General features: G+C 39.4%; 1 protein-coding gene across 8 annotated transcripts in view; it reads left to right on the plus strand.

The window, feature by feature from the left end:
- The first annotated feature begins 942 nt into the window (after positions 1-942).
- Positions 943-12,301, plus strand: part of phldb2b (pleckstrin homology-like domain, family B, member 2b) — a 30,116-nt gene continuing 18,757 nt past the window's right edge. For 2 of the 8 annotated variants that reach the window (XM_086020900.1, XM_086020905.1), the window contains exons 1-5: positions 955-1,273; positions 4,921-4,977; positions 5,783-5,906; positions 6,516-6,614; positions 7,176-7,259. In XM_086020900.1, the coding sequence (XP_085877026.1) occupies positions 1,238-1,273; positions 4,921-4,977; positions 5,783-5,906; positions 6,516-6,614; positions 7,176-7,259 (400 nt within the window). In that variant the 5' untranslated portion in view covers positions 955-1,237. Of the gene's footprint in view, positions 1,274-2,334; positions 2,448-4,920; positions 4,978-5,782; positions 5,907-6,515; positions 6,615-7,175; positions 7,260-8,898; positions 9,147-12,301 lie in introns of those variants that run through there. The other 6 variants (XM_086020902.1, XM_086020907.1, XM_086020904.1 and 3 more) reach the window with 6 other exon arrangements.

Genomic DNA, 12,301 nt, shown 5'->3' on the forward strand with positions numbered 1-12,301 from the left:
TATATGAAACATACAGTATATTAAATATGACAATTAGATATTATATACATTTGAAAAGAAATGGATTACTGTATTATTATTTTCATTTTCGGTCTTCAGCATTGACTCAAGTAACCAAATGTTGTCTTGTATTGCAAAATAGCTGTATATTTAAACAAATATTCTTACCAATAAGAAGGGCTTTGTGTTTAATTTGCATGGAGCTTTTCCATTAATTTCATTAGGTAAGTCAAGATTCCCATTTAATTACTCTTATCAAATAAACTTTGAGTTTCATTGCCTTCAAATACAGTTTACTTCGAAATAACATTTCATGTTTATTAAGACCAAGAATCATTTTTGAATATGTAACAGGATTTATGTCATAGTGACAGATGAACGACACAATGCTGTCCTCTTTTTATTTAATTTCTTTGGCATGTTAGCATATGCAATTCCAATCTCTATAGTTGACTTTGTACGTGACTTTGTACAGGATTGCAGTTTTACCAATTCTTTATGATACTTCATAATTACCTGCAACATGTGTCTTTTTGTTGTCATGGTTACCCAAACCAAACCTGAAATGTAACATTTTAGCCATATACAGTACCGTATTTCCTCGTAATACTATCCTAGAAAGGCCTCCCAGCCTTTTATCACTTTTGTGAGCAAGGAAGAATGTTGCCTGGTCTTCTTTGTCCCTCACTCCTTTTCTCACCAGACCAATAATTCAGCAGGCACCTCTCTTTCAACAGGAGAGAATGAGGGGTCAAGTTGAGGTGGTCTGTTAGCACCTGCCTATTATACGGAGGGTGTGTGTCCTCATGCAGTGTGTTTGAAAGACTGAGTTTGTGTGGGGGGGGGTTTGAGTGTATGTGTGATAGTGAGAGAGAGAGAGAGAGAGAGAGAGAAAGAGAGAGCGAGAGAGAGATTCCCTCCCCTTGTTCCAGTCCTTCTCCAGCTTGACTTCCAGCTGCTGTCACATTCCTCTACACGTCGCAATTGGCTGAGGCTGCCTGTTTTTTGTTTTTTTTTCTGTATATTTGCAGTGCCTGCCTGTGTGTGTCATTTTGGCTGTGTGTGTGTGTGTGTATGCATGATCTAGGATGGAAAGTCTTTCGCAGGTTGCCCATGCCGCAAAGGGAATGTTTCTGCTGTCAAGGAAAGGACTATAATCATAGTCGGACACTCCTGGGAGTTTTGGGGGATCTGTGAGGTTAAATCTGGATCATCGAGCAGCTGGATTTTATTCTGCATGATGACAGAAGTGGCCTGTCCATCTTTAATTATGGTAGGTGCATTTTTAATACACACGTTTGTTTTTGTTCCACAACCAGCTCAGGAATTTACAACATTTGCTTTCAAGTGTTTAATGATTAACACAAACTGCACAACATACTTCCAACGAAGAGGAATGTAGGCCAAAAAAATAAATATATATATAGAACGTAATACATTATAGAACATTAAAGTGGGTTACAAAATTGATACATACATCATAATGACTATTACAGTAAGGCTACTAGGCCATATGCTCAATATATTAACATACGATGAAGTCAGGTTGGATATTTACTTTAAATTGCAACTGATTTTTGGCGTTTCAAGGCTTCATTCCTTTGGTGCCTGTGTTATTGGTTAATTTGATTGTCGTCATAATTTGTAAGACGCCGGTTTAATACTGTACATGTAGTTCCAAGCGGTGGCCCGGTAAAGTTAATGTTAAAACCAACGTAGCAGACTTATGAGGGAACGAGGAGGAGACGGCCTGCTCTGTTTGTAGTCTTGTCTGGACTTATATTGCATGCCAGATTTTGCTTTATGGTATGTACACATCTGAAACATGTACTGTATATAATGCACATTCACATTGTATACCTCATGATGATTTATCTGTATTCTGAAATTGTCTTTTCACCTACCAACAGACCTAAAGTACAGTAACTCCCAATCTAATACATAGCATTCACTCTGGTGAAAAGTACAAAGAAAAGCGTGAAGAACAGCAATATTAAATGAATACCAGATGGTTGGATGGTGAGTTGAATATTACTCAAAGAGGCTTGCTAATTCAAGACTAAGTTTCATCTTGTGAAAGCTTTTTAGCTCCTATTAGCCCGTTTTATATTAGTCATATCCATTTTCTGCTTATTTGCCATGCTCTGTCCTTTGTTTGTCTTGATTGAATCCAGCATTCGGGGTCCATCGCCACGTGTGACCTACGCTATGTAACAGATTTGGGTTATAAATAACAATTCTCGGTCATCTCCCCCATTCGAACCCCCACTCCCAAATCCAAACATGACTTGATCCCCTACATGTGGGACTTAAGGTGATGTGTGGTCTTTGCAGGGACACCCTGCAACCCATGACTGGAAATTCAAAAGAGAGATTTCCTCATCCTCTGAGTCAGCTGCTATAACAATGGACTTTCTTTCCTGTGAGGATGCTGTTTCAGGTCGTAGGTTGTTGGAATCTTTCTCTAAATGATCAAGTGTGCTTTCGGTTGAGAAAACAATGTTTTTGAAATTGTGTTTTCACCACAAACACATACAGCAAAAGACAAAAACGCAAATGTGCCAATTATTACTGCTCGAGAGCCCCGTTTTCTGCTTTCAATTAATACCAGTCTTGTCGAGAGCTAAACAGAGAGTGCTGAGATGACAAGGGAGGAAAATAAGACCCTTTTGCACTATTGGAGTCACTGGGAGAGGGACTCCATATTAAATAGTATCTGTGATACAATGATGGCTTTGTCAGGTGGGAGGAGGAGAGGGTGATGCTGGAATGCAAGGGGAGGGGAGTCTTGTGAGAGACAGACGAAAGAGAAGGATAAAGAAAGGCAAACAAGATAAAATGCTGTCGTTGATGCCACTTGCCGATAAAGCACATGTAAACATGTACAGGTTGATGACTTGTATGTAGACAGACTGGATTAGGAAAGACGGAATCTTTTTTAATCATGGTTGCTATGTCAAAGTCAGGACTGGACAGAATGGTTTCATGCGCAGATCCATTATTGGAATTGAGGGAGCTGCATTGTGTTTTGGTAGATTTAGAGAAAGCCGAAGACAGCGTACAAAGAGAGGAACTGTAGTAACGCATGTTAGAATAGTACAGGTCATGTATGAGAGCGGTAGGACAATGTTGAGGTGTGCTTTAAGTGTGGCAGAGGAGTTGAGGATGGAGGTGGGACGGCATCAGGGATCAACTCTAAGCCCACTTATAAACAAAATATTGCACTGTATACTTAAATGGCAGGATGGTGGCTTAGTGAAAGAAATAATAAAACAATAACAAATCAAAATGCTGCTCAGTACAATATGGCGAAATTGACAATAATACAAGCAAAATGGAAGGCATCAACGGTGACGAAAAAGGCAAAAATGAAAAGCATAACCTTTCTTTTGTAGTTAACCCCTGAGATGCTCACTGAACAGAAATCTTTTGTGATGTCATGCATGACGGCTGGATTTTTGCATGGCTTTAAAAGCGCATCGTTCCCTATAATTTCCATCTCAAACCAACAAGTTTGGACCCGGCGGGGAAAATCGCGATCTTAGCTACAAATATTTGTAACATTTACTCATATCAGTCTTCAGCACCTAAGACCAGAGCATCAAATTTATCGTTTTGGGATTAAGTCAGGATGCCAGAAGTACATTCTTTTAGGTCTGGATCTATTTTGGCACAACACAGACTCAACGAGAGCACAACAAGACTGCAGCAAACGTGTCTGAACCTGCCCAGAGTTGCGAGTTCACCTGGTCCAACAACAAAGAAAATGTTTTGTGAAGGATGATGGAAGACGAAAAAAGAACAAAAGGAGAAAGAACAATACTTTCATTCCTGAAAGGGTCTTCCATAAGATTTGTGCATGTCTTGCGTGGTTGTAAATGCTACGTACATGCCATCTTCTACCGTTTGCTTTAACTACACGGATAAAAAAAAAAAAAAAAGTGGAATGTGAAGCCAGTAATCTTCATTTCAACAAAAGGAGCTGATGCGTGACTTTATCTATGGATGTTTATGTATTATACGTGTGGGCTCTAGGGGTGAGTGGGTTTGTGTATGTGAAAAGGCAATGAGGGTGTTAAAGCAGCACAGGAAACCACCTCAGAGAGGAAGTTGGCAATGAATTCGGGGAAGTGGTCTGGAGACGACTTTGATTTGCTTTTCCTTAGATGGTGATCAGCAGTGCTAGTGAAACCGTTGGAGAAGAAAAAAACACACTTGAAAAATTATGTCGCTGAATAAAGGTCTAATGTACGATTGCATGTCAAGGGGATTAAAGAAGAGAGCATGTCCTGTCCTTGTCATAGGTGGGCAACCTCAACCTAAAATCACTTGAAATACTGTGTAAGAATAATAATTTATAGTCATTGTAACAGGTACAATGGAAATGAAGCTGTGCTGGCAGCGTAAACAGATTCATACCCCATACATGTTTTTGAAACACGCACAAACGCAAACCGGTGACACTCCCTAACCATGCGAGAACTCTGTGTTCATGGAACATTTTTCGCAGCTCTGCCCACTGTGTGCAAGTGCGTTTCTGCGTGCGTGCGTGAATGTGCGAGTGTGAGCACAAATGTATATTTATGTGTGTGTTTGTTTTGCTCTTAAGTGGTATTTTCACCTTGGAACGCTTTCACTCAAAACCGTTTCTCTAATGTGCCAGCTGGTTATGCAAAGCACAGCTGTTTTACTATATATATATATATATATATATATATATATATATATATATATATACACTGTACATTTTCTTTCTTTTTTGGCATCATTATTATTCTCTTTGATTATTATTTGGGTTAATAGGCGAATCTTCTGTTGTTTGGGTACTTTGGATGCCACGTTAATGCTGTGCCCATACATTGCACCCTTTTGAGGAAAACGTGCATGGCTCATCCGACCTTATCTCAATCTCTGTTGCAGGACTCTGAGATGATGTCACAACCAGAGTCAGATCAGATTCCTCCAGTTGAACACAAGGTGATACTGTACTTTATGCATGCACTTCAAAGTTTCAAATGCTGTGACTTTGTGTCTAAATATTCACACAGTGTTACATTTGTTTTACTGTTTTAACTTTGTTATTGTATTATTTGTAAATTATGTTACGCTCCATTTGCTTAGAATTGAGCAATTCTGATATTATCGATATCCATTATCGATACTACTTGTCAATCCAATTCTTTGATTTTCTTATTGATTCACATTAGGTGAATGTAATAATACAAATGATATTTGATATCTTTGATATCATTAAACTATGCTGGTAACAATGTATGTTTCCTTAAAAATGCATGAAATTGATGGCAATTTTCTCTGGCATTTTCTCCATTTATTATAAAACACCCATTTTTCCTATAGATAAATATGAAATGGATAAAAGGTAAAACTACAACAAAAACAAATATCCGGAGGAAAAACAGTAGCATTCAACATTTATGCTAACCCAGCATCTGGCACTTAAGGTTCTTAAGGAGTGAAGTTTGACTAACCTATTTTTAAACAGCACCAGCTTGAGTCCTTTGTTCAGCTCGCAAATGACCAGCATGACAGCGTCAGAGACGGTAACAAAGAAACAGTCGCCTCTTTAGCATGTCATCACTCTGCAAGACTAATCGATTTAAGACAGTGGTGCCCAAGTCTGGTCCTCGAGAGCCCCTATCAAGCCTGTTTTAGATGTCTCCCTCCTGCAGCACGCCTTCACAGTGTCTGTCATCACAGTGTCAACACTGTACTGTATATTTACTAAATTAAACAATTTGCCTTTGCAATTGATCGTTTGCAGTCTTCACCTCTGGATCTGATTGACACCGGAAAGGGTCTCAAGGTCCAAACGGCCGCCCCTCATCTGGTTAGCCTGGGCAGCGGGAGACTAAGTGTGGCCATTACTTTGCTGCCACTCAAAGAAGGTAACACAAAAGAGAATGTTATACGGTAGAATCACTTTCTCCAAATTGTTGAATTCTACGTTTTGATACATGCAACTTAGTCCTGTACTTCGCTCATTCTGTATGTGGTGTCAAGAAAAAAAGATGTGTTTTTGGTCTTTGGGTCAAAAGTTGGTTTGGAACAGCTGATGGCTACAATGAGTCATATCCAGCAACTACACGCATGAAGTACAGTTAGTGGGTAATTCCCAAGTGCAGTACTAGTTTTGGTTGTCTTCCGCCCTCTACATTGGGTATCTGTGTTTGTCTGCATCAGAAAGTGCAGTTTTTTTTACCCTCTTTTTAAATTTTCTAATTTATGAGTATGCTGCAGCCGATTTTTCCAATAGTCGAATATCATTTTCCTCACTCATCTGTCCTCTTGCCACTCGCTTACATTTGAGTGAGGAATCCTGAGCAATGGCATTAAGAGGTTTAGTGAACAAAGCCTCTCTTTCATTCCCAAAATGTCTTGAAAAATAATTCAAACCCATTATAAAATTTGATGTATTTCCTGATTTATGCTATCCAGGAATATTCAGACAATAGAGATATTATTGCATGTAATGTATATGTTTTTTTACATTGAAGGCGTCACCCGCATAGGGAGAGAAGATGCCCCAATTCCTCAAGATATCACCATCCAGGGTCCTGGAATCGAAGCTGAACACTGCCTCATCGTCAATGAAGGTCATCACCAGTTTTCTTTCCTTCAGTGACTTTTCATTCTTGTGTGTCTTAAAATATTTAATTAAAAACTATAAACAAGAGGATAATTAGATGAATGAGTTAATGGAATTAGACTAGAAATATTCAGCCAAATCTGATTCATGCTGTCTCTGTGACCAAAAATAGTCATGCAACTTCCTCTGTTGTCAGTATGGATCAGGTTCAAGGAGAATTGCGTATGAATGTTTAAAACTCCACTCCCGAAATATGCTTGGACCTCCCCATGTGCCAGACCAGATAATTGACTTTTGGGTATTTTCTGATTTTTTTTAGGGGATTTTTTTTTCCACATTGTCCCCCATCCCCCATAGGGGACATATAATGACATTTCTTCAGCGTTTTCTGAAGAATTTTTTGTGTTTGTAAAAAATTGTTGTTGTTGTTGTTGTGCGGACCCCCTGAGATATGCTTGCCCCCTCCTCCCCCGGGAAAAAAGTCCTAGCTCCGCCACTGTTAAGAAAAGCATACATTATTTACAGATATCTTGTAACTGTATGTTTATTAATCGCCTTCCGTCCTCAGGCGGTGTAGTTACCCTGGATCCCTGTGGTCACCTCTGCAGTCTAGATGGGGTTCAGGTCACGGTGCCCACACCACTCACACAGGGTAAGCCTATTTTTTTTAAAAAGAAAATACATTTGTTTTGATCAATACACAGTGGAACCTCCAAGGTAAAACACCCCAAAGATGGTATAATGTGGAGGTCAGCCACATTTTTCTTGGAAAAATTTGTCTCACAAATCAGTCATGTGTAAAATTGTCAGCAAATCTCATCAAAACTGCAGCTCTGTGTGCACATCGTGTACAAGTATTTTGCTTTTTCTATTGTTTTTTTTTTGTGTGTGTTTTTATGATACCAACACAACAACCTAAAAGTGACAGCAATGATGAAAAAGGTATAAAGACAATCATATAACTGGAAATTGAACTTGCTTACGGACCAAATTCGAGGAATGGGCCTGGCTCCTCCGTACATAATGAACAGAACAATTAATTAAGACGGACTACCTGGAAAAAAACGAAATAAAATGCACTCTACATAATCTTTGGCCAGAGTTGAGATTCGAATCCTGAACTTCAATAAAGATGGTCTCATCACTGACCAGCCGTTGTTCATATTTGGAGGGCCCACAGTATTGCCCCCTACTGGGTGATAATTCATAGAGCTGGGAAATAACTTCATTGTGTGCGTGTGCGTGTGTGAGGGACTTGAGTTGGGGGGGGGGGGGGTATCTGTATGATCTGTGGTTTAGTTATCCTGAATTCCTTTCCATGTGTGCATGATTTATACATGCATGAATTCCTGTTAGTTTGTACGCTCCATATATCTACAGTATGTGAGTGTGTGCGCGTGCTCGTGTGCGTGTATAAGTAACCATGTTCTCATGTATGTTGATCACCGTGCCGGTACTTAAACATTACGTACTTCTGGTTTAGCTTAATTCATAATGGTTTGGAACTAAATGCTCCAATGACTCACATGTTCCAGCAACTGGAGAACATCCATACAAGCATACTGAGTATGCTTCAAATCAGAGAGATCCGCGACTTTTTTTCCATTTTCCTTAAGATGTTGGCGAAGTTTAGTTAAGTAGTTTTGCTTTAATTGTGTTGAATGTTCGTGTCATTTTGGGTTAAATATTAACAAACCTATCTGTCTTCTTGCATGCCTCGCCGATTCAAATATTGACATTGTTTTGCAACGTCTGTAAGGTAAAAGTCATGTCGAATACAAAACGTTTTTTGGTCAAAAAATAAAATAAAAAGAAATAAAATAAATAAATAAACTTGACCTGCGAGCAGCTATAAGTGTGTTGGTTTGTTTGTTTATTTCGCTTGTTTTTGCCGTGATCATCATTGAAATGCCCTTGGCCTGGTGTGCTTCACATTTAATTTCCCAAGTCAATCTCAGATTATATTTGGTGAATTTTCCTTAAACAGACACCTTAAAGTCGATTTAGAAAAGTAACTTCATCGTAATCTACAGTACATCAACGAAAAAATAAAATCATGTAGACAAAAGAAGCTTTGCAGGGGGGCGGGGCTCGAACTGCCTCAGAGCAATCTTCGAACGTACCAACTACCAACGCTTACGGTGTTGTATTGCCTATCAAAATGTTTATTGTGTAATGTTGCACATTGATTTTCTTTACATTTTATATTCTATTATAATTATCGAGCGATCATTTGAACTATTCTCTGAAGACGGTTCTCGCATAAACTCGCGTAGCGCACCCCTTTTCCCAATGTGGTTGGTACGGTCCACAGCTGGATGTAAATCAGTGAACTTTCTTCATCACACGCAGTCGAAGACCAGTCACTCACTAAATGGATGAGCAAAGCAAACAACAGCAACACGTAAAATAACAAGAGCGAAGATAATCATATGTTGTTGTGCATTCTTCCGGGATAAATGTTTTCGGCTACTTCACTCTCTGTGAAAAGCCAAAAGAAAGACTGTTTCTTCTGTCGTCACTGAATGGGACTCAAAAGGTTAGTAACGGTGTTTATTAGCTAATAGCAACTAGCTTCTAACATTCATATAAAATTGTAGCCACGGTTTCTTACTCAAAAGCATTTCTAAAGTGAATCCTAACTTTTGACTGGTAGTGTATATTCATTAAGATGCTGCTTGAGTGTTGGCTTGCATGTTATGTTCTCTACCTGGATGTATACTGTGGTTAAAAATAGTTTACCTTGCACCCACTTACCTTCATGTTCTTTATGTACCAAAAAACAATACGTTTGATTGCTGATTATGTTGGTTTTTTTTTTTTGTCTGTTATAAGCACATATGTTAATTTGTTTTCACTATGTATGTGGCCATCTGTTGACCCGTTTTGCTGAATTGACTACTTTGAGCAGCCCGAAGAAGTGAGGTCGCTTACCAGCTGATGGCATCGATTTTCTTGTTCTTGGATAATAAGTTACTCCAGCTGATTACCCGCAATCGCATCGTCTTGTAACAGTCGCATCTGTTAGGTCACTGGAATCACTGATGTGATCACTGCTCCTTACACACATTTTTTTCTTGGCGAGGGGCTAGGGGTTTGCAGAGCCTTGCATGATCACTGACAAGTGTGACTTGCCCCAGGCTGTGAAGATTCAGATTCAGCTTTTAGGTTACCTAATGCCTGAAAACAAACCCTGACTCATTGTTCGGAGTGTTTTTTTTTTTATGCTTTCAAGTCCCCCCACCCCCATCCACTTTTCATGTATCAGTGCTCTTTCTCAATTTAAGAGCTGCAAAATCTGTATCATTACCTTTCTATTGAGCCTATCTAGTAGACTGTTAGATTATCGCCTGCTGTTGTTCTCTCTTGGCCAGCCGTTGGTCTGATGGATTGATGCTTTTTGGATAAGATAGGGATATCTGCTTAGTGTGTGTGTGTTACTGTGTGAGACTCACTGACCCAATCGACGCCGACTCCCTTGCGAAAGACCAGTCTGTCTTTTTATGATGTTACTGCCCCACTTGTGTGCCCCAGAGAGCCCTAATATGTGGTTTTGAGGCCCAATTTACGCTCCCAATGGGAATCCAGTGGCGCGTGTTCACCGCGTTGTGTCTGAGCATCTTTGTCTTGAATGAATACATTTACATTTAGCTCATTCAGCTCCTTGTTGCAACCTGAGACCACCGTGTTTTATGAAGGCATAAAAAAAAAAAATTCAAGGTAACTGCTGTTTTATGGCTGCACCATTAGGGGCAGTGTAATTACAAGGAAAAACAGTCAGAAATCAGCAGCCGTTGTCTTATCTGGAGACCCGGTAAATATTGATTGGGTAATATTTTGGGATATTTGTTAAAACCCAACAACAAGAGACAATTTCAGTTTTTGTTGTTCTTTCTCAGGAATATCTGCAAGCATTTACATGATCACAACTGTTCCATTGTTTATTAATCTGATAACATAGATCCTCAGCAGTCCTCCTAAAATTGCGGCTTTGATGTTTGTTTTGCAAGTTTTGTTTGAAAATGAATGTTGAAATGAATTTGAACGTTTTAATGTTTTTGATTTTGTGGTAGTGATGGTGATCCTGCATTCGCGTGCGTTATCGGTGTGGCCCGAATAGTCCTTCATACAAATGTGATGCATTTCTTCGAAGCAAATGTTTGACAGGAGGTCTGTGTAATTGGTTTATTTTTGATTCCAAACCGATGCTCTCAATTTGGAAGTGTCTGCGCTGAAGTTAACCAAATAGAGAAACAGTTTAGAGTTTCCTCTCCTATAACATTGCGGTAAGGTTTAGAACATCTCAAACTGAAGAAATTGAGTCCAGACTCGACGCAAGACGGCTACATCTGCATCCTCAAAGACTCTTGAGGTTGAACTTTGTAGTTGGCACGCTTTAATCATCTTATAAAAGGTCTTTCCAGACCTATTGAAAAGTTGAACTGTTCAACATGGGAGGCTATGTTTCAGCAAACAACAAATAAGATTACGATCCACAATTTGTGTGACCTGCTGTTGGATTGTGTATTTAAAAGAAAAAAAAAAAAACAGCTCGCGTGGTGTTGATGATCGCAACCGTCAATCTAGTGTTTGTGCAAACTGTTGCGTTCATAAACAATTTAATGACTGAATCAAGAGAGTCGTAACATCACTAATTGCAACGTTTCTTTAGTGTGTCTTCAGATAAGAGGAAGCCGAGAGGAGTGATGTGGCCTGTGAACAAATGAGGACAGCACTTGCATGCATTTTAACAGATGGCGCACGACGAGGTTTATTTCGAGGAGGAAATTAGAATTTTACAAGCGCAGATTGCAGGCGAGGTGCATGCTAAATACCGCGTCCTCTCGAGTCACGGCATGCACACTGATGTCCGGCTATTATAAACACGTGTCGTCGGATGTTGTCCGCGATAAGTTGTCTTCTCGTCTTTTTGAAGTAAAGAGATGCCAACTCCTCACAGTGTGCTTGCAACACTCTAAATAGCGTTTACATATAGTGCTGCGTTTGAGAGGTTCAACAGCCCAGCTGCGCAGTCTCAACATTTCATGTGTGTGGCCGCACCGCCTTGCGCAGGGAAATTACAGCTTGGAGGTGCAAAGCGCTGCTTTTTGGGCACTCGCAAGACGGCCGTGACCTATTACGCTATGACTTCAAATGAGGTTGCTAAAAGATGCTCAGAGCACAAAAATTGCACAGAGAGAGAAGATCGAAAGGAGGAGTTTGCACCCCCCCCCCCCAACCAACATTCAGTCTTTTTCCATTTGTCCTCTCACTATCCTCCTCCTGCCTCAGAGGTTCGCTATGACCTCAGGCCCAAGGAATCTGCTGCACGATAACTGCAGTGGAGTTATTCGCTCGGATGACTTTCAGTCTTCAGATACCCTGGCTTTCTGTGAGGGTGTTCAGTTTTTTCACATTTTAACTGAAGACTAGTTTTGCACATGTATTTTTTTTTTCTTCTATCAATGCAAACATTCAAAACAGGTAGGGGTAGGGCTATGCAATTAATCAAAATTCACGAACAATTACGATTATTACACTCCACGATTACAAAATTGGCATAATCGTAAAAAACGAAGATATATATATATATATATATATATATATATATATATATATAAACACAAGGAAACCATACTTGAATTTATACATTTTTTAAATTAATTTTTTTTAGATTTTATAACAATTAATTTT

Source organism: Filicampus tigris, chromosome 21 (genome assembly GCF_054856515.1).
Source record: "Filicampus tigris isolate MCC_2025a chromosome 21, RoL_Ftig_1.0, whole genome shotgun sequence".
Classification (NCBI taxonomy): domain Eukaryota; kingdom Metazoa; phylum Chordata; class Actinopteri; order Syngnathiformes; family Syngnathidae; genus Filicampus; species Filicampus tigris.